At 31.5% G+C, this 23,188-nt stretch overlaps 1 protein-coding gene across 1 annotated transcript; it reads right to left on the bottom strand.

Moving 5' to 3' along the window:
• Positions 1 to 17,870: 17,870 nt before the first annotated feature.
• LOC108485522 (putative GATA transcription factor 22) lies at positions 17,871 to 19,961 on the bottom strand. Its single transcript, XM_017789374.2, has 3 exons — positions 19,632 to 19,961; positions 19,079 to 19,480; positions 17,871 to 18,389 (listed from the first exon to the last, which is right to left on the bottom strand). The coding sequence occupies exons 1-3, from the start codon at positions 19,722 to 19,724 to the stop codon at positions 18,036 to 18,038; spliced, it is 849 nt and encodes a 282-aa protein (XP_017644863.1). The 5' UTR covers positions 19,725 to 19,961; the 3' UTR covers positions 17,871 to 18,035.
• Between the last annotated feature and the right edge of the window lie 3,227 nt (positions 19,962 to 23,188).

The following is a 23,188-nucleotide window of genomic DNA, read 5'->3' as shown; positions in this document are numbered from 1 at the left end:
ACTAAGTTTTCTGCTAAATTAAAAAAATGTTTTAAAATGTCTGTTTTCAAAATCGCGATAGCTCACTGAGTCACTTCAGTGGCTAATGTAATCTTTCGAATTCGGGTCTAACGTTTCTGCCGAGTTGGGAAGGTTACAACAGTGGTCAATGGAAGTAAGTATGGGAGAAAGTTAATAGAAGATGAATTTTGTAGAGAGCGGAAGAGGATTTATAGAGAAATGATTTAAAGAGGAACAGAGTTGAAATTAAAAAAGAGGGCTCATAATTTTTTTAAAAAAAAGAGAAAATAAAAATATTTTTAATTTTTTTCTCAATAATATATATTGGGACGGATCTACTTAAACCACTGTGTAATTTAAGTGGTTTTGTAACACCCCCTACCCGTGTCCAACACTAGGACAGGATACGAGGCATTACTGGACTTAAACGCAGACAATCATACAGTCCGAGCTATAAAATTTCGTTCCAAATTAAAACTAATCAAACATATTCATAGTGTCCCTATTATGGGCTTACGAGGCCCATAACATGCATTTAAAATGGTTTGAGACTAAACCGAGAACTTTGAAAAGTTCTGAGAAAAATTAGAAATTTTCTAATAAAACAGGGTCACACGCCCGTATGGACACAAGGGCACGCCTGTGTGTCATCAACACGCCCGTGTCCTCAGGCCGTGTAACTCTCTGTTTATGACGTTAGCACACAATTTAAACCACACCCAGGCCACATGCCCGTGTCCCTCACACGGATGAGACACATGGCCGTATCTCAGCTCGTGTGGCCAACACTTAGGCTATTTTCCAAGCCTTCATGTTACTCACAATCCCTTACATCTTTATACACGTCATAATCACAATTCATAGCAACATTTTAATGATTAAAACACTCTTTATTAAGACAAAACATGACATTTTCGAGGCACCATACACGTTTTGCATATTCTCACATTATACCATGGTCATTACCACTTCGAATGGTCATGAAGCATTCATCACACATGCACGTCACAACACCAATCATGCATCGCCAACCATCATGCTCACATCATTTAAACATTATAACATAGCATGGATAGATAGATTTGCAAACCATACTCAATATGAGCCACACCCTATGACCATATACAAATAAATCAAAACAAGCCAATACATTTGGCCAAATCATAGAACACATATCATAAAAAAAAAAAACTAATCCCTATACATGTCACACACTTGAAACTTCTCAACCTATGTATCAATATCCCAAGGTGATAACTTAGTAGTGTGATGTCGCCTCCGACGTTCTCCAACCCCGAGCTGACCTGACAACACTAAAAGAAATGGAAAGGAGGGAGTAAGCTTTACGCTTAGTAAGCTCGCATGAAAATAATAAGCAAGGAATTAATATGCTATTTCAATTTCTCTCTATTTATTCAAAATCCAGTCAAGCTGTTTTCTTGAGTCACAGTCACTAAATCATTTATATCTGGAGCTACGGAACTCCAAATTAAGATCCATTAATTTTTCCTGAAACTAGACTCACATATATTCTTACCATAAAATTTTTAGAATTTTTGGTCAAGCCAATAAGTACAGTTTATTCTTTAAAGTTACCCATGTTTCGCTGTCTGGCAGTTCCGACCTCTCTTTACTACGAATTAATTATCTCATAGTACGGGACTCAGATGATGTTCCTGTCTATTTCTCTTGAAAATAGACTCATAATGATTTTAATAATATAATTTATAACCCATAATAATTTTTTTACAATTTTTTAATGATTTTCCAAAGTTAAGACAGGGGAGTCTAAGATCACCCTGACCCTATTTTACAAAAATTCAAATATCTCATAATAGGAGAATCGTTTACTTACACCGTTTCCGTTATAAGAAACTAAACTCGATAAGATTTAATTCCATATTTTATTCAGCCTTTAATTCAGTTTCTACAATTTTTGAGGGATTTTCAAAATCAAACCACTACTATTGTCCTAATTTGTTTTAGTGCAACATAATGATGACTATCACAAATTTGTCATAGAAATTATTTTCATATGTATCACTCATTTATTTGCATTCTTACCACAAGTTCATTTCATTTCACACGTCAAACACATGCTCATGGGTTTCGAGTACATACCTGTGCTATCTCTTAGCAAAACCACTCATCCAAACAGGACAATCATATACATCATACTAGTATCAACTAAACATAGATGAGTTTATCATTTCAAGTATTTCCATTCCATTTCTCATATTAATCCCGTTGAATTTCTTGGAAACTCGATGGATATCCTATTTACTGTCAAATCATGCAAGTGATCATTATCAAGTATGCACTCTCGCGAACCTCGCTCTTACGGCGGGATTGCCAGTTCAGGCTAAATCCCCTGTAATGTAAACTCATAGAGCAATGTCGGGATTACCAGTCCAGGCTAAATCCCTTACAATGACATGTACTCTAATGAGCTCGGATCTTAATTACCAGTCCAGGCTAAATTCAGACCCTAATCGGATTACCCGTCCGGGCTAAATCTATTCTTCGGAAGGCTCAATCACTAAAGGAACACCCGTTCGGGCTAGATCCTTTCTACCGTTAATTCATTTTCGAGAAACCCATCGATTATCCTGTTTATTCAACCAGGATTTTCTCTTTTCATCAAGTATATCAATATGCATAGATGATCATGTAATTTACATTCAAATCAACACATTTTCATTTTTATTTGAGCATAAATCCATACAATCAAAATAACATGTCACCTTGTTTCTATACAAACTTACTTATTTCATTTAAAATATCATATTCCATCAAATTTCCATTAACATCAAATTCAATACAATCATAGCAAGATATATTTCATGTATAACAATAATAACATCAATAATAGGCTTGTTAAATCACGCGAACTTACCTCGAATACGAAAACGACAAAGTTACCATTTTAATCCATCACCTTGTATTTTCTCGATTTAAGCCTGAATCTTGATTTCCTTGATCTATGATTTCAAATATAGCTTATTTACGACTCAATTTATTCAAATTGACCCAAAAATCATATTATAGCAAATTTACAATTTTTCCCCTAAACTTTCACATATTTGCAATTTAGTCTCTAGACTCATAAAATGAAATGTGTTCAATTTCTTGATTAACCAAGCCTAGCCGAACCATATTCAAGCTTATGCCAGCCCACATTTCTCATTAAAATAGATTTTTAGTTACCTATTTTACACCTTTTTCAATTTAGTCCTTTGTAGGCTTTTTCATGAAAAATCACTTAGTAAAAGGTGTTAAATACACTCCAATCTTTCATATTCAACCATTAGAAATCAAAATAATAGCATATCATGTATGGGTAAATTTTTTAAACATAAACCCTCGCTCAAAATAATGGTAGAAATGAGTAGAGCATGTTACCAGGATTTCAAAAATGCATAAAACGTTAAAAACGGGGCTCGAGATCATTGACTATTGAGCTTGAAAGCTTGGAAACCCTAGTCATGGCTCTCTTCTTGATTCACAAGGACATGGGAGGAAGATGGACACATTTGGCTTTTAATTTTTGTCTTTTAATTCATTTTACCCCTAAATGATCAAAATGCCCTTTTTAGCATTCTTTCAAATTTTACCCTGCCAAGCCCATTTTTGTCCAAATTTTTAGAACTTGGTCAAATTACTCTTTAAGGACCTGTAATTAATAGTCTAATTCAATTTCATGTAAATTGCTTCTAGAACACAAGTTTTACAAATTATTTGATTTAGTCCTTAAAGTCTAATTAAGCACTTTTCGCATAAAATTTCCTCATGAAATTTTCACACAAGCATAGAAACATATCATATAATTTATAATAATCATAAAATAATTATTACCATCTCGAATTTATGGTCTCGAAACCACTGTTCCGACTAGGCCCTAGTTCGAGATGTTACAGGTTTTACATCCTTACATTACTTTTTATATGATTAATATTTTAATAATCCAACTATTATATTTCATGATCCATTGATGTAGATCATGCAAGTCAAATTTGACATAAATTAAAATTTTTTAACTATTTGTTTCATGTAAAAAGCTTTCTATAGTTAAAATATATTAATATAGACAATATTTTAGATCGATATGACGGAGATATCGAATCGATTTAAAAATTTACATGCATGAAAAGTATATATATTGATAAATTCAACGGTTGAATTGTTAAAATATTAATAGTATCAAAAGTTAAGGAAGAGTGTAAAGCTACTTAAGCTTTACATTGGTGTAAGTGGATCCTTCTCCCTTTCTCTCTATATATTCCAATTAACAATATGGAGTATTATACTCTATTTTGATATAATATTTATCTTTTAATTGAAAAAATATTATTTTAATATATTATCAAATACTTTCTATCATATTATGGTTAATATTTAATTTATATAAGATAGTAATAATATAAAATATATATTTAAGGATAAAATTATTATTTTAAATTATTCTTTGCATATTTCATTATCTAACAAAATAACCTAATACTATTATTAATTTATTCCATCCAATCAACCAAACTACATAATAGCTATTACATCTTTATTCCATTCTCATTGAAAAACTATTACATCATAAATGTGTTATAATCTAACCTTCTATTGAATAAATCAGATTCATGCAAATAAATAAATAGATATAACTATTTTGAGGTCTATTTTCTAACACCTCTCTTTTCATTCAAATCTTCAATATGTTATTGCTGGTTTATTTATATTAAAATTGAAATTTAATTTTATATTCTTTTGTTATAATTTAATCTTTTTAGTAATGTTCCTTAATTCAAATAACTAAAATTGTTATAAGGTATTATTAATGGACTAATGTGATTTTTTCTAAAACCTGAAATTCTCTCTATCATTTAAATGTTGAAAAATATGAGTATACGCTAATTTGTAACTTGAATTTTTAAAAATCTAAGCCAATTAATGAAATTTTAATTGTGTTAGTAATTTAGATTTAGGCAAAAGAGGATGAATTTATATCAAACTAAATTATAGAAACTAACTTCTAAAGTTGAGTATAATAAAATGACTAAAATAATAATTTGATAGATCAAACGATGATGACAATGACATGGCCATACACACGAAAATAAAAGACAATATATATGGTAATAGCTTGTGTGACCACCCGTGACCTATCATTTTATAACTTTCCACCTTATCCAAACTTAATATTTATATCCCATGCATGTCATAATTGTATGTATACATATGTATGCCATAATTGTAAGTTTCAACTCCACCATGTGGTAGGGTTATGTCGTTCACATATAGAGAGGATGGAGTTTGGATCAGATAATTTTCAACAAAACACGAGATGAATAATTAAAATATGATAACAAAACATTATAAGAAACTAAAGCTATTCAAATAGACAAAATAAATTAATAAGATAAATAATACACAAATTACACGAACTATTAACTCTTATATATAAATATATATTATTTAAAACTTAGATTCATTGGTTAATGCTAAAAATACAATGCATTGGTTGCATATATCTAGAATTAATCATTGTCCTTCTCTCTCTTTAAAAATAAAAAATACTTCATAATAAAAATTGGTGATAGTTAAAATGTGAATGAAAAGAAAATGGAAATTTACTCTAGGGATATGCGAAGTGTACCTTGTATTTATGAATTGACATTGCGACAAGAAAGAGCTGAAGTCACGATGACGTAATAACATCCCGACGAGAAGAAAATGGCACATCGACAATAAGAAGAAAATGGCACCCCGACAACAAGAAGAAAACGACATCCCGATGAAGCGAAGAATGATGTCCCGACGTGGGACATACAATGTTGCAACATGGCAACGTGTTTACCAATTCAGCCAGGTTTTCTTTTCCTAATTAAACTTTGTTATTGTTTCCCAAGTATACTCTGATTTGTCTAGGGTTATTTTAGTCATTTCTCTACTTTTTTTAGCCCATAAAAGGGACTGTTGCAACCTAGATTAATCATCTTCATCATATTTGAGATTGAAAGAGTTTTGTGAGTTTTAAGGAATTTTGGGTTTTAGCTAGAGTGCTTTGTTCTTTGGGATTTAAGGTTGTTTATTGAGATTATCTCCATCTTGTACTCTTTCAATTTTTCTGATTTAGTGAAATATCCTTTGCTCGTTGTTTTTTGTCTTCTTCTTTGGAGGAATTTTTTCACATAAATATTTGTGTGTTTGATCTTCTTTACTTCTACTTTTATTTTCTCGTTGCATATACTGTTCGATCCCCAACAAACTGGTATCAAAGCCAAGTTCAGCTTTTGTAGATCAACACGTTCAGAGATGGAAATGAGGTTCAATATTGAGAGGTTCAACGACTACATAAAATTTAGTTTATGGCAAGTTCGGTTGATGATAATTCAAGTTTAGAACGACCTGGAAAAATTCGTTATCAGGAAAAATCCTAAAAATCTAAATCATTTAGAATGAGATAAGCTTGATGAGAAGGCTTTGTCTGCAATTCAGTTATGCCTCACGAACGATATATTGCAAGAGGTACTTTAAAAGAAACAGTAGCAACCTTATGGAGAAAGTTAGAAACCTTATATATGACAAAATCTCTAGCTAATCGTTTGGGATTGAAGCAGCGCCTGTATACATTCCGCATGTTGAAAGATGACTCCATTAGGGTTTATATCAGTAAGTTTTTTTTCTCTCTTGAATGATTTGAAGAACATTGAGGTTCATATTAATGATGAAGATCAAGCTATGCTACTATTGTGCTCTTTGCCCTATTTATATAAGTCTTTTAGGGAAACCCTGACTTATGAAAGAGATAAAATCTCGTTCAAGGAAGTGAAGGGAAACTTTTTGAGTAAAGACAAACTTGACAATGAGTTTGGCTAATGCAAGAAGAACTGTTACATTAAGGCAGATTGTTACGAACTGCAAAATAAGAACAAAAGGGCTGTTGAAAGCAAAGAGGATGAAGTAACTGTGCTAATATGGACGAAAACAAGGGTGATGATTGGTTGTTGGTGTCCACAACTGAAAGTTCTAAGTCTACGTTCGAATGGATCCTAAATTCGAGGTGTTCTTTCCACATGTGTGCCAATAAGGATTGATTCTCTACATATAGTTCAATTGAAGGTGGAGTTGTGCGTATGAGGAATGGATTACTCTAAAAGATAGCAGGTATTGGTACTGCTCAGATTAGGATGCACGACAGAATTATAAGGACTCTGTCAGGTGTCAAGAATGTGTTTGATTAAGAGAAAAACCTCATCTACTTAAGTATGTTGGACTCAAAAAATTACAAAATCGTTATCGAGTCAAATGACATTAACATATCCCGTGGAGCTCTCATTTTGATGAAAGGTCGAAAGACTGACAGTCTATATGTTCTTTATGGTTCAATCATGATTTAATATAACAACAATTTCCTGACAATTACGGAGTCAGAGTTAACTCGACGTCAGTCTAAGAAATTTGAATCTTTTAGGTTAGACAATGGATTTGCAATTAAGAGTCTTTCAGTTTTCAAGTTCAAACGCCGGTTTAGACTTGGTGAGTATCCTGCAAAGCTTTAGATAAACATATAATGGGCTCAAAAAAGGAGGTATGAGAAAATACGAGTTAAGGTAAAGATTTGTAAAGTGTGCATCATATTTACAAATCTACGTTGCAATGAGAAAATGCTGACGTCCCGACGATGTGATAGTCAACGTCCCGATGACACGAAGAATGACACCTCGACGAGGGATATACAACGTTGTGATGTGGCGAAATGTTTCCCAATTCAACTAGGTTTTCTTCTCCTAATTAAACTCTATTATTGTTTCCTAGTTAAACTTTGATTAGTCTAGGGTTATTTTAGTCATGTTTAACCTACGATTCAGCCTATAAAAGGGGTTGTTGTAACCTAGATTAATCATTTTCATCATATTTGAGATTGAGAGTGTTTTGTGAGTTTTAAGGAATTTCGGGTTTTAGCCAAAGTGCATTGTTCTTTTGGGATTTAGGGTTTTTTGCTGAGATTATCTCCATCTTGTACTCTTTTGATTTTTGTTGATTAAGTGAAGTCTCCTTTGCCTGTAGTTTTTTGTCCTCTTCTTTGGATCCACATAAATATTTATGTTTTGATCTTCTCTTCTTTTAATTTTGTTTTCTCGTTGCATATACGGGTTGATCCCTAATAGGGTGGAAAGCCACAAAGAAAGGAAGAGGCAACTAAGGCACTATAGTATGTTTTGGATGTTCTTAAGAGAGAAGGATGGCTGTTGAAGGAGGAGGAAGGAGAGAATCAACCTTTAGAAAGTCAAAAGAAGTATATATAATGTTAACTTATCTATGCCATGTATCCCCCTTTAATAAGCAGGCATGCCACTCAATGATTCCCTATTAGGTTGACAATGTGATTTAATGTGATTAGGTCGTAGGGTATGTGGATGACAAATTTTCAAAATAGTTGAGTGGCATACCCTAGATTCTAGGCGAAGATGTGTAAAGCGAGGTAACTTCCCTAATGAGGTAGACCGTTGGTCGAGTATGGTGACGGGAATATCTCTAGATGAGTATGTATAACAAAAAAACAACAAAATTTATTTAGAAAAAGAGGTAATGAACTTCAACTATGAATAAGGCTAGAAAATAGTTATTAAAATGATTGCCACATTTTTGAGGTCCTAAAGCTCAATAGATTTTAGATAAAATTTTTAAATAAATATATTTTTACATAAAAAATTTTAACCTACATAATGAGTGTGTCATAAATTTTTCTATTGAGTAAATTAGATTCGTGAAAAGAAATAAATACATATACTTTTCGAGGTCTTAATTTTGATTCACCTTCAAATTTTCAATTTGTTGTTAGAAAATATGGACATCACATATATAATAAGGGTAATTACATGTTATTATTTACATCATAATAGATTAGCCCAAATTAAAAGTGATCTAATTTGGTTAGAATTTTATTGGGCTTTAATTATTAAATAAAGTATGGGTCAAATATGTGTAGATACTCTAGTAATTGAGTTCTAATCAAATTCTAATTAATGATGGGCTAATTAGAAATTAAATAGAACTAATATGCCAAGGTTATAAATATTAGGGTTATGGTCCCCAAATTATACATAAGATATCATTTCTAATATCCTATCATTAGGAAAGAGAAAGCAGATATTCTCTGAATTTCTTATGTGCTAATTTGGAATATCAAATCCCCAAGATCCAGTAAAACTTCAAGGAGTCCATGGATTCAGGTACGCTTCCGCATCTAGTTTTGTTCTTGATTTATTCTTGATGATTTAACATGATAGATCCTGGTTTATTCAGTTTTATTTTTAGATTTGTTTTACAAATCTAACAAGTGGCATCCGAGCCTCGTCATATCGAATCATTGAGAATTGATTAAGGTTCTTCTTTTGAATAAATGATTCATGAAATTTCATCAGTTTATATATTGATCTTTGAAGGTTTATATTAAAGTAATTTTTTTTAAGATCTTGATTATCTTGAATTCATCTTAAAACTTTAGGATTTTGTTTTAATTTTTTAATTTGAGTGATTTTCGAATTGATGAATTCAATTACAAAAGTTTTTGCGTTTTAATCTTTTTCTTGCGATTCAATTGTTTTCTTTATTCATGATTTGTGCTACTGTATTTGTAAAATCATGTTTTTGTCACTTTGTGCCTTTTATTTGAAAGCATTATATATTTTTTATTTTTTAATGGTATAAGGAATTTATTTTGATGTTAAAAATAAATATATAATATATGCATGCTTTGATTGGTTTAATGTATGTTGTATTTTCGTATGTATAAATATATAATATATACATGCTTTGATTGGTTTAATGCATGTTAATTTTGGGAAATTATATAAATATATATGATTATCTTTTAATTTGATTGAAAGATGAAATTAAGGTAAATATTTTGAAACAAATAAATTGATTTTGGCTTTTAATTAAGGATGTCTAATATTTTAAATAAATTAGTTGAAACAAAATGTCGTCAAGTGTAGATTAGTTTATTTGAAATATTAAGATGATTATATGTTTTTGTGATTCACGCGTTTATTAATTGACCCAAAGGTAAGTTAATATTTGGCAGAATTTCAACGACATTAGTGGTGATAAATGTGTGACAATTATAAGGTATTTTATGTGAGCAATAAGATAGTCCAAAGATTAATTCATTGTTTGACATAATATATTGTCAATGTTTGATTGCTACAACAATAGTACCACTTACTGTTAATATTATTGTCCAAAGACTTGATATTAATGTTCTATTTGGTATTTTGAGATGGGATTAGCCATTATCTTGAATTTATTGTTTACTTATGAATATTGATTTAAGCTTGTTTTTGTTCTACATTCAGCTAATTCATCTTCTACTGCCACAATATCTGCTAATATAAATTCTATACCCATGCTTAATGGGACTAATTTTAAGGAATGAAAAAGACACTTACTTATAGTGCTTGGTTGTATGGACATAGACCTTGCACTAAGGGAAGAACAACCTGCACCTCTCACTGCGAAAACACCCCTGATGTTAAGAGGGATTTTGAGAGGTAGGATCGTTCAAATAGCATGAGTCTAATGATCATGAAACATAGCATTCCAGAAACCTTTAGAGGCACAGAATCTGAAGAGATTACCCAGGCCAAGGGTTTCCTTGATGAAATTGAGAAATGTTTTGCTAAAAACGATAAGGTTGAGATGACATCACTTCTGACTTCTTTGATGTCTATGAAGTATAAAGGTCAAGGAAACGTAAGAGAGTACATTATGGAGATGTTCCATATTGCTTCAAGACTTAAGGCACCTAAGATCGAGCTTTCTGAGGAATTGCTTGTTCTTATGGTTTTGGTATCGCTTCCTGCACAGTTTAATCAATTTAAAATTAGTTTTAACTGTCAAAAGGAGAAATGGACCTTAAATGAGTTTATTTCTCATTGTGTGCAAGAGGAAGAAAGGTTGAAGCGTGATAAGTCTGAAAGTGCTCATTTGGCTAATGCCCCTAAAGAGAAGGGCGAGAAAAGAAAATACCAGAATGAAGCTGCTAAGGGTCCAACTCAAAAGAAACAACAACAAGCTATAGAGAGTTGTTTTTTTTTTTTGTAACAAGTTTGGACACGTAAAGAAAGATTGTACCAAATATCATGCTTGGTGAGCAAAGAAAGGTATAATTCTTAATTTGGTCTATTTTGAGATTAATTTAGCTTCTGTACCTAGAAACACTTGGTGGATAGATTCTGGTGCTACTACTCACATAAGTGTTTCTATGCAAGGTTGCCTGAGTTACAAAAAAGCCAAGTGATGGTGAAAGACACATATTTGTGGGTGATAGAAAATCAATAGAAGTGGAAGTGATTCGGCATTTTAGGTTGTTATTAGAAACTGGTTTTTATTTGGATTTAAAAGACAGTTTTATTGTACCATCATTTAGACAGAATTTAGTTTCTGTTTCTTCGTTGGATAAATTTGGATATTATTGTTAATTCGGAAAGAATCAATTTAAGTTGTCTTTAAATTCAAATGTTATTGGAACTAGTTATTTAAATACTTATGACAACTTTTATTTGCTAGAAACAGTTGCATCCTATAATGAAATCTTGCATGTGGAATCATATGGTATTAAACACAAATTAAATAAGAAAAATTCAGCATCATTATGGCATAGACGCTTAGGTCATATCTCAAAAGTTAGAGTTAAACGCCTTGTGTCTGATGGTATTTTAAAGTTCCTTGACTTCACATACTTTGATGTCTGTGTCGATTGCATTAAGGGAAAACATACCAAAACCAAGAGATTGGGTGCTAACAAATCGTCAGACATCTTAGAATTAATTCATATAGATATTTGTGGGTCATTCCTTATGGTATCTTGGAATGGTCAACAATATTTCATAACATTCATAGACGATTACTCACGTTATGGGCACCTATATCTCATTAATGAGAAATCTCAGTCTTTGGACATGTTCAAAGCTTATAAAGCTGAAGTTGAGAATCAACTCAACAAAAGGATTAAAAACGCTAGACTTAATCATGGTGGTGAGTACTATGGAAGATATGATGGCTCAGGTGAACAATGTCCAGGACCATTTGCGAAATTCCTAGAGGAATGCAGTATTGCCCTACAGTATACCATGCCAGGATCACCTAGTATGAATGGTGTAGCTGAAAGTCAAAATAGAACTCTTAAGGATATGGTAAGGAGCATGATTGCTCATTCTACCTTACCTGAGTCCCTTTGAGGAGAAGCATTAAAGATAGCAGCTTACATTCTGAATAGAGTACCCAATAAAGTAGTTACAAAAACACCTTATGAGCTTTGGACAGGTCAAAAGCCTAGTTTAATGCACTTTCGCATTTGGGGATGTCCAGTTGAGGCAATGCCTTATAGGCCACATGAAAAGAAACTGGACTCCAAAACAGTAAGCAACTACTTTATTGTTTATTTTGAGCAATCTAGGGGTTATAAATTTTATGATCCCATAATAAGGAATATTTTTGAGACGGGAACTATAACATTTTTTGAGGATGTTGAGTTTGGGGGGAGAAATAAGGTTACAGACATTGATTTTGAGGAGGAATTAGATTCTAACTCAATTCCTACTATCACTTTTGATGATGTTCAGGTTTTTATACCTATCATTGATTAAGAAGTAAATCTAAAACCTTTACAAGACAATGTTGAACAACTCCCCATTCAAATTGAGGTAATTGTTCCAGAAGAACAAACTCAACAACCTCAAGAACAAGTGTTATTAAGGAGGTCCACAAGAGAAAGGAGAAATGCTATTCCTGATGATTATATTGTATTTCTCCAAGAACATGAGGATGATAATGAAATGATGGAGGATGATCCAATCAACTTTCATCAAGCCATGAAAAGTTCTAATTCTCAAAAGTAGATTGATGCCATGAAAGATGAGCATAAATCTATGCAAGACAATAAAGTTTGGGAACTTGTCCCGTTTCCTGAAGGTACAAAATCAATTGGTTGTAAATGGATATTTAAAACCAAGAGGGATGAAAATGGTAATGTGGAGAGGTATAAGAAGCTTATTCTAGCTAAAGGATATACTCAGAAAGAAGGTATTGATTTTATAGAGACTTTCTCTCCAGTTTCATCGAAAGACTCCTTCAATATAATCATGACACTTGTTGCTCATTTTGATCTTGAGTTACATCAGATGGATGTTAAGACTGCATTTCGTAATGGCGACATTGAAGAAAAATTTTATATGGTGCAACCAAAAAATTTTGAGTCGGAAGACACAAAGAATATGGTTTGCAAATTGAAAAAATCCATCTATGGACTCAAACAAGCTTCCCGTCAATGGTACCACAAGTTTCATCAAATAATTGTTTCATTCGATTTTGATATGAATATTGTTGATGATTGTGTGTATCACAAATTCAATGGGAGTAAGTACATATTTTTGGTTCTATATGTGATGACATTTTGCTTGTCGCTAATGATATAGGCTTATTGCACGAAACCAAGAGGTTTTTATCTAAGCATTTTGAGATGAAAAATCTTAGGGACGCCTATTTTGTTTTAGGAATTCAGATACATCAAAGTTGATCTTGAGGTATTCTTGGATTATCACAAAAGAGCTATATCGATAAAGTACTCAAAAGGTTTGGCATGCAGAGTTGTAGACCAGGTGACATCCTTGTCGCTAAAGGAGACAAATTTAGTCTTACTCAATGCCTTAAAAGTAACCTTGAAATTCAGGAAATGCAAATGTTGGGAGTTTAATATATGCTTAACTATGTACCGTCCAAACATTGCGTACATTGTCAGGATGTTAGACAAATATTAAAGCAACCCTGGTATAAACCATTGGATAGCAGCCAAAAGGGTTATGAGATATCTTCAGAGAACAAAAGATTACATGCTTACTTATAAGAGATCAGATCTTTTGGAGGTCGTAGGTATTTTAATTTTGATTTTGCTGGGTGCCAAGATAGTAGGAAATCTACATCAGGCTATATTTACTTGTTAGCTGGAGGAGCTATATCTTGGAAAAGTGTCAAACAGACACTTATAGCTTCATCCACTATGGCAGCAGAGTTTGTAGCATGCTATGAGGCATCAAACCATGGAATATGGTTGTGGAACTTTGTCACAGGGCTGTGCATTTTGGAGAATGTAGTAAGACCACTCAAATTATTTTGTAACAATAAGTCAGCAGTGTTGTATTCCAATAACAGCAGGAGTTCATCTAAGTCAAATCATATTGACATAAAATTCCTAGTTGTAAAAGAAAGAGTGCAAAATGGTTAAATATCCGTAGAGCACATTGGGACAAACTCCATGATAGCGGATTCGCTCACAAAAGGTTTACTACCCAACGTCTTTCATGAACACACTACTTACATGGGTGTTACATTGTTTGAGGATATCATGATTTAGTAAGAGTTTATTTTTTATTTGTTTTCAGAAATTTATGTATTTGGTTATTTTCTGATCAGAAATGAAGTATTCAGTTTATTCACTTTGTTTATTGTTTTGAAACTGACCTCACTTAAATTTAAAGAGGACCAGTTGGAAATAGACATGTTTAGATCATATTACATGTAATTTCCATGCTACACATCCATACTTGATCTATATCATTTGGTTGTGTTAATATACGTGATCATGGATGGATTTAGTTACGATATATGTAAAGAAAGTCGCCTTGGTTCTATGTTAACATAATTAATGGACGAGATTATTCGGAATACCTTTTGGATATGATAGTAAAATTTTGAGCTCATAAGGTTATTTAATGACATGTAATTATAGAGTAATTAGTATATATATGTATGTGGTTCAAGTGGGAGATTGTTGGAAAATATGGATATAACATATATAATAAGGGTAGTTACATGTATAGATACTCTAGTAATTGAGTTCAAATCAAATTCTAATTAATGATGGGCTAATTAGAAACTGGTTAGAACTAATATATCAAGGTTATAAATATTAGGGTTATGGTCCCCAAATTATACACAAGATATCTTTTCTAATATCCCATCATTAGGAAATAGAGAGCAAATATTCTCTGAATTTCTTGTGTGCTAATTTGGAAGATCAAATCCCCAAGATCCGGTAAAACTTTAAGGAATCCATGGATTCAGGTACGCTTCTACATTTAGTTTTGCCCCTAATTTATTCTTGATGACTTGACATGATAAATCCTGGTTTATTAAATTTTATTTTTAGATTTATTTTACAAATCTAACATTTGTTGCTATTTGTTTCTTTATTATATCAAATTTGAATATTTAATCTTTATATTTTTATTAGGTATAATTTTCTCTTCATACTGTTATTAATGTTATTACTTAGTCTTAATCCCTAACACTTTTAAAAAGTTTCATTAGTTGACTAATGTGAAACTTTTTCTAAGAACCCAAATTTCTTATGTCATTTAAAAGGTGAAATTATGGTTTTCAATATAAATTTTTTCGATGATTTGTGATTTTAAAAAAAAATCCAACTCAACCTCATGATTTGAACTTTTTTTTTATTTCTAAGCCAGTTAATGTAATTTTTTTTTTAATATTTGTGATTTGAACTAAGGCATAACATTTAATAAGAGAATCAAATTATGTCAAATTAAAGTATAATTTCTAAATCGTCAAGTTGATTAAAATCTTAATGTGACATTGTTATTTTAGGATGGAATGTAATTTTCCAAACTAGATCTCGATTCAAGTAAATTTAAGTTCTTTCAGTTTAGTAGGTCACTTATACAAATTCCCTCAATTTATAAGGAATCAAGACTTGCTTACATATTATATCAATTACATTTCTTGCTTACATATTATATCAATTACAATCAATATTCCCTTGAGACTAGCAAGATAATACGCATAAAGAAAATCTTCAATCAACTCAGGATAAGTCCTGAATCTGCACAATATACTTCCAATTTTCTGCTCGATTTGATCTGCTCCACCAAACTTAAGAAGTTTGGATATCAAAGATGGACTAGACATCGTCCAAAGTATCGGCTAAAATCAAAGCCCAAGGATTTTTGTTGCCAAAATTTGCCAACTTAACACAAGGCAGCAAAGCCAAGCTAAACACTAGTGGGCACTAGTCCTTTACCCCTGCTCAAAAAATTGCCTCAACAAAGATTATTACAAATACAAGCATTATGCCAAAGTTACACAACTTTAAATTTAGGGTAAAATTCATTAAAGCTTTGATAGAATTCTAGGATTTTTTTTTGTCAATCCAAATTTAAATAGACATAAGTTCAAATTTTGGAGATAACATTATTGAGAGGAACAACCACGAATCATGAACATGGACCATAAAACAAACATAAAAAATACAATAAAATAAAATAAAGATAAGCTTAGTATTAATTTTATAATCAAATGGTTTTATGTAAGCTTCCTCCATTAGCTTTTTTTTTAAATTTTATTTAATATAAGAATTATGGAAAAATTACCTATGAAGTTTCTCTATTATAGAAATGTAATCAAATTATGTTCTTTATTAAATGGATTAATTTAATTCTTATACTATTCAAATGAATTAAATAAGACTTTCTTCAAAAAATAAATTTTAATAGAGTTAACATTTATTTTTAAAAAATGACATGAAAATTGTTATTTTGCATTTGTAGTTAAACTCTAAGCAAAAGCTTTTGTTTTTCGAACCATAAAACTTTAAAGATATTAACTTTGTTAAGAAATAGATGTAATTTTTAAACAATAAATATTAATTTTATTAAATTACTTTTTAAAATTTTTGTTAAAGTTAAGATTTAATTCTTTTAATAATATAAAACTAAATCCATCTATTAAATAATAAAGAAACTTTTACACCTTATACCTATAATAAAACAACCTATCAAATAGGTACACCATGTTTCTTTAGTCTTTATTTGATTGATCAAATGATGATCATGGTCACATACATACGAAAATTAAATGACAATACGGCATGGGAAGAGCTTTTGTGACCACCCTCGACCTATCATTTTATAAATTTCCACCTTATCCAAACTTAATATTCATATCCCATGCATGTATATACACATATGTATGTATGTATATCGGTCATAATTGTAAGTATCAACTCCGGGTTATATGTTTACAGAGGGTGGAGTTTGAATTTGATAATTTGGAACAGAAAATAAAACCAACAATTAAAATACACCAACAAAAAAAAACATTTTAGGAAACACAGGTTATTTAAGTAGACAAAACAACGTTAAAATTTATAAATATGAATTATTAATGTACAACAAGAAAAGAAGGTAGGGAGGAGTAGGTGGTGGTGCTAAGGAATCTAGTTCATATAAAGAGGCGGAGAGTCAAAAAGAAACAAAAGGATGAGCTAATTTCTAGAAGAGAGGGTAATTGCTCGAAAGATCAACCCCTTCTTCAATGTTGGGAGGATATTTATAGGAGAGGTCATTTTGTCTATTAGTGTGACGTGAGTAGTTGTTATGAAGAAGGTTGTCATTGTGCAATTCATGAAAGATGTGCACCATGAAAGCCCATTTTGTTATGCTTTTGGTCAATAGAGATTGTTATGCCTAGGTGAGCTCCCTTTGCCTTGAGCATGTTTTCACACTTAGGAGTGGTTACAATTAATAAGCGGTTGCCTATCTCATCTTAGAAGGGCGGAAGGGCCTATCAAGCAGGTGGTCATGAACACGGAAGGTTGGTACTCCTATGATCAGGATGGATTGTTGAATGAGACGCTTTCTCAAGTGAAGTTAAAAGTAAGATCAATGCCATCTATCTTACTAACACGTATACAAATTAAGAAGAGATATAACGATTATAATACGAAATCACAAATAATACACATAAGCTAATTATCTCTAAAACTTGGATTCATTGATTAATGCTAACAACACAAGGCATTTGCTATAGTTTTCATTATTTCATATAATCTGAAATTTTTATGGTTTGACTACATATATAGAATTAATCACTCTTTAATCTCTATCCCTTGGGTCACACACACCCAAAAATAACCTCACCAATCTTCCATAATAAAAGCAACAAAATTTATTAATTAAAGAAATTCAACTATGAATAAGGCCACAAGAGAGCTCCATTAAAAGGATTGCCGCATCTTCAACGTCCCGAGGAAACACACTCTGCAAAGCTGAATTCTTGCTTAAACTCAAAGCCAATTCCTTGAAGCAAAGCTTCTTTTGGCTTTGTTGACTATAAGGAGAATTATAATCCGATTGTGCCTTGAATTGTTGTTTTTTGAATTGCCCAATACGTGATTTCTTTTCCTTGTTGTTTTCCTTAAATTTCATTAATATTGCTGCATCGGTTGCAACTCCAGCACCGCTTTCGGCCGCTGCCGTGGCCGCTGCCATGGCTCGTCTTGCCTTCCTTTGCCGAATCCCACAAGCATTGCAAAGAGACTGCACAAAGTTTTTCACATCTTAATCATCAAAGTTAATTTATTTGTATATAATTAATTGGTCAAATTATAATTTTTATCCCTTTATTATACCCAATTACAATATTTAATGTTCATATTTTAATTTTACATAATTTAATTTTTAATACTATTAATATTACTTTTAAAAAAGTATTATTAATGTTATGTTTTATTCCAAATTTAAAAGGAAAAAAATAATGTGATTGAGTTATATGATAAATATGACAAAAAATTACTTTGTTAATTATAATTTCGCATTTTAAATAACATAGGAAATTCTGAATTTTTCTTTTAAAAAATAATTTTTTAACAATGTCAATGATTTAAACTAATGCATAATATTACCTTAGAATTATGCTGAATTAAAATTCACAAATCAGTGGAACAAACTTAGGGACGAATTTAATAAAATTATTTTTTAATCCTTAAAATTATAAATTAATATAATAATAAAATTAACTTTTAACTTCAACTGAACTTTAAAAAAAAAAAAAATTCACTTTTACCCCTAGCTAAGCCACAGGTAGAGTAGCAATAGACTTATGCTCGATTGATACCAATTTTGAATTTGATCCCCATCTGTGCCCTTCCCAAAACAAAATTATGGACTAAATCCTCAAATTTAGTATAGTAAAGAATTTGAGCATATAGACTAAATGGTGAACTTACTTTGGGACCTCGAGGGCCACTTCTCCAAAGCGGTGTCGTGGTGGTGTTACAGTCGGAGCAGACTCTAATGGCGTTGGCTTCACCATTACCAGTCACCGGATATTGAAACTTGTGATCTGTTGATCCCCTACTGCTACTGCTACTGCTACTGCTACTGCAGTTGGAGTTGGAGTTCATCATCTTCTTCATTAGCCTCATTTTGGATGACATCCATTTCACTGTTATCCCATTTTTATTATCCTCTGCACTGCTTTCGTAATTCCTTTCCTCGTTTCTTCCAAAGGATGAATTTTGGGCGTTGGTTGCCTTCTGATCTTCCACCGTTGATTGAAGTGATGAAGATGAAGATGATGAACTGGCTTGTTGGTCGCTTGCTGATGATCCACCTTCATACTTATTCACCTAAAATAAATAGAATAATCAAAGAGATAAAAGATGAAAAATTAAAAAGGTTTTACATCCACATAAGATACATGTATGTATATGATTTCACTATGTTTGGATCACAAGAAAATCAACATCAATGAATATTGAAGAGAATTAGGGTTCTTACAGAGAGAAAAAGCTGAAGATGATGGGGTTCTTCTTTTAGCTCCACAAAGGGGAAATTAGGAGATGGTGGTGGGTTAAGAAATGCTGGTGTCATTGCCAAGAGATAAAAGAGAGAGCGAGAGAGAGAAGATATTAAAAAAAATAAAAATCAGAGAATTAGGCTAAGGAAATGGGATAAGGGCAAAGGGTCCTAATTAATGGAGTTGAAGGGGTTTTTATAAAGGAATTGTGAAGGAATTAAAAGGCAAGAAGAGGCCACACAGGCATTCACGTGACTTCATCTCACCCAAACAAAACAAGATAAAAACTATGACAAACTTAAAAGGGTGGGAGGGGGCGGTTGGATTGCAACTACTCAAACCCTAATGCCCAGTCTTATGACAAAACATATACACTATCTGCAGTCTTTTTGCCCCTTCGAAAATGGTAAAATCCTATAATTAGTCCTTATTCAATTTGTGATATACTTTAATATATAAATCTTAGTTTCATCATTAATTCTGGTTAGTTTAACATGATAGTAAACAATCAGACAAATGTATAAAATTAAATTATTTTATAGCATTATTATAATTTAAAAAAAAAAAGTTTGTTTTCCCCTACTGTATAATGAAAGGGGTCTACAATGTTATTGCTCAAAAACTCATTAATGTCTTCCAAACTTTTCTTCACTAGGTATTCAGTACCTCCATCAAGTCTCAAAGTAGTGAACTGAGAAAGTCTGGAATATGTTTAAGTCAGGTCAAATTCTCAAAATAGCATCATATGTAATTTATAAGTTATGAAATTTTGAAAGAAAAAGTTGTTTAAAATAATAGTTACAAATTCTGAAAATTCTTCATCAAAATACTTTCAATTATTTTTTAAAACAACCCCACCTTTAATTCATCACCATAAGTCTTAATATTATTTGCTTTTCTTTTTCCTAAATCCAAGTCCGTATGAAAAGTCAAGAAAAAAAAAAGGGCTATAAATGCATGTGTATGGGATATCGGGCTCTGCAAATAACAGATTACCATTTACCAGTGAAAAGAGAAAAGATACCTACAATTCATAAACAAAGATCACCACCATATTTGTTTCTTTATTATTATTATTATTATGATAGTTGTTTCTTTATTGATATATATGCATGCACATATTTATATATATTATAGTGTAGTAGGGGAGAGGTTTTTTTTTTTTTTATACAATAGTAGATGAGAGTTATATATCTACAAATAAATGCAGTTTTTGGAAGATTTAGGAAGGAATATATGTGAGAGGGAGAGGATATTTCATTGCAGATATGAAGAGATGGGGTTGAAGATTTTGCATGGGAGAGTTGGCATATATGTTTTGCTCAAAGTATTGCCCAAAAGGCATCAAATGCTTGGTGCAGGCTTAGAGACAATATTGCTTCCTTGGCTGATGCTGCCGCCTGCCCCCTTTTTTGGTCCCCCACATACCCTTTGTGCCAAATTGATCAACTACATCATTTTCCTCACCTCTTCCCATTTATTTTAAGGTTAATTCACCAAACACCCTCAAATTGTATTTCAAATTCTAAATTGGTCATTAAAGTATCAATATCAAATCAATTAGGTTATTCCATCAACCAAGCGATCCATTTTTCTATTAAATGTCAATTCAAACATGACGTGGAGCATATCTAAAATATGGAGATCAGATTTTAAATATGTGTACATCTACTACATGAACAGTTGGACCTAACGTGTTAAGAAATACAATATCACTAAAATTTAAAAGGGGTTATTTATTTGACACGTTTAATCTAAGTTGTCCATGCCTTAGGTACACAAGTATTTAAAATTTGGTCGTGTGTTTTAAATGTGCTTCACATTCATTCCAAGCTAGCATTTAGTGTCCAAACTAACAATTAGGCTAATGATAGAACCTTATTGATATTATATTAGAGATGTTCATGGGCTGGGTGTGTCGGGTTTAGGCTGAACCTAAGCATGATATTAATACATTTTGTACTTACCCAAGTTTGAACTGGCTCAAAATATGGGTCTAAAATTTTGCTCAAGCTCATCCATATTTGTAAATGGCTAACCTAAGCTTATCTTAGACCTACCCATATTATATTTTAAAAACTTAAAATTATTTATTTATTTTAATTTAATATTTAATAATTTTATTTATTATAGTTTTATACATATTGATCTTGAATTTTTTAATGTATACACTATAGAAGTAATATATATTACTATAGCTTTAATTTTTATGTGTTATAAATTACATAATATAAAATATTACAAACTTAAAAAATGGGCCGGGCTTAGACCTTAAATGTTCAAGCTCGAGCTCAACCTATATTTTAAACGGGCCTATTTTTTTTGTCTAAACCTATTTTTTAAGCTTAATATTTTTACTCAAACTTTACCAAATTTTAAGTGAACTTTTGAGCCTAGATGAATAGCCATAAACAAATTTTTATTATATTGATACTTTTAAGATAAAATTAAAACATTTTAAAATTCAAAAACCAATTTAATATTTTTAAAAAAATTAATCGTGTAGTTTACTTCATTTTTTCTATTTTTATATCCTGCTTTTATCATTTGATAAGCTCAAATATCAAGGGTGCAAAGCAAAATCTTGTGTAGCCTATTACAAGTTTGCTTTGTCAGAGAAATGCCAAGAAAGCAGCAAAAGGTATAACATTGGACCAAAAGTAGCAAAATTAATTTATGTATTCAACACTTGTGTTAGCTAATAGCTAGCTACTTGCTCCACATGACAAAGCAATCATTACATGAATTTACAGATCCAAGGCAATCTTTTTCTACACCATTTTCCACATATTTTGCTCACAGTTCTTATATATATTTTTCATACAGCCAAGGAACTTATCTATTAGTTTATATCAAGATTATAAACACACTACCAAGATGTACCATGATAATCACATAAACAAATGCAATCATGATTTTCAAAACAAAATTTTCAATACTTTGACAAAAGGACGACAAATAATCGATTTTATGGCTAGATTCTCTTGTTGTCCCCAGCGGAGTCACCAACCTGTCGAAACCCCCCTTTTTATTAATTTTAAATTTTACGAAAAAAATAGAGAATCGACCTTTGAAAAATAGAAATATGGAGTCGCCACCGATCTTTTCGTTTTGGTGTGATCGGATCACCTAAAAATTTGGTTATTTTAATAAAACATTTCTTTTTTTACTAAAACAACGATTTTGGTCTTACGAAAATATGAGAAAACATGTTAGGGAGTCAGTTACGCATGAGGAAGGATTAGCACCCTCACTACGCCCAAAATTGGTACCAAATCGATTAAATACTGTCCTTATGTTAAAGCTTAAATTTTTTTTTTTGAAATGTGATTCTCTTTTGATAACATTTGAATAACCAGAATTGGTCACCAAGATTCTCTTGCCTAAGAGGAGTATAGCACCACATCCAGCACGATAGGACATGATCCTTTAAGCCCTTGAAAACATGATGAATTTTGACTTCCAAAATTTTTATGTTTAAAACCGCAAAAGGGTGCCCAATTATTTAGTTCAACGAGAAAATCGAAACCCAACACAG

The sequence above is a fragment of the Gossypium arboreum genome, chromosome 6, assembly GCF_025698485.1.
Source record: "Gossypium arboreum isolate Shixiya-1 chromosome 6, ASM2569848v2, whole genome shotgun sequence".
Classification (NCBI taxonomy): Eukaryota; Viridiplantae; Streptophyta; class Magnoliopsida; order Malvales; family Malvaceae; genus Gossypium; species Gossypium arboreum.
The sequence above is the reverse complement of the archived record's forward strand: the minus strand, read 5'-3'. Positions and strand labels throughout refer to the sequence as shown.

Coding starts and splice junctions, on each gene's coding strand:
- LOC108485522 (XM_017789374.2), bottom strand. CDS start 19,724: ATGACACCAGCATTTCTTAACCCACCACCATCTCCTAATTTCCCCTTT. Junction 19,481..19,631: donor ATCTTCAGCTTTTTCTCTCT/GTAAGAACCCTA, acceptor TATTTATTTTAG/GTGAATAAGTATGAAGGTGG. Junction 18,390..19,078: donor GTGGCCCTCGAGGTCCCAAA/GTAAGTTCACCA, acceptor AACTTTGTGCAG/TCTCTTTGCAATGCTTGTGG.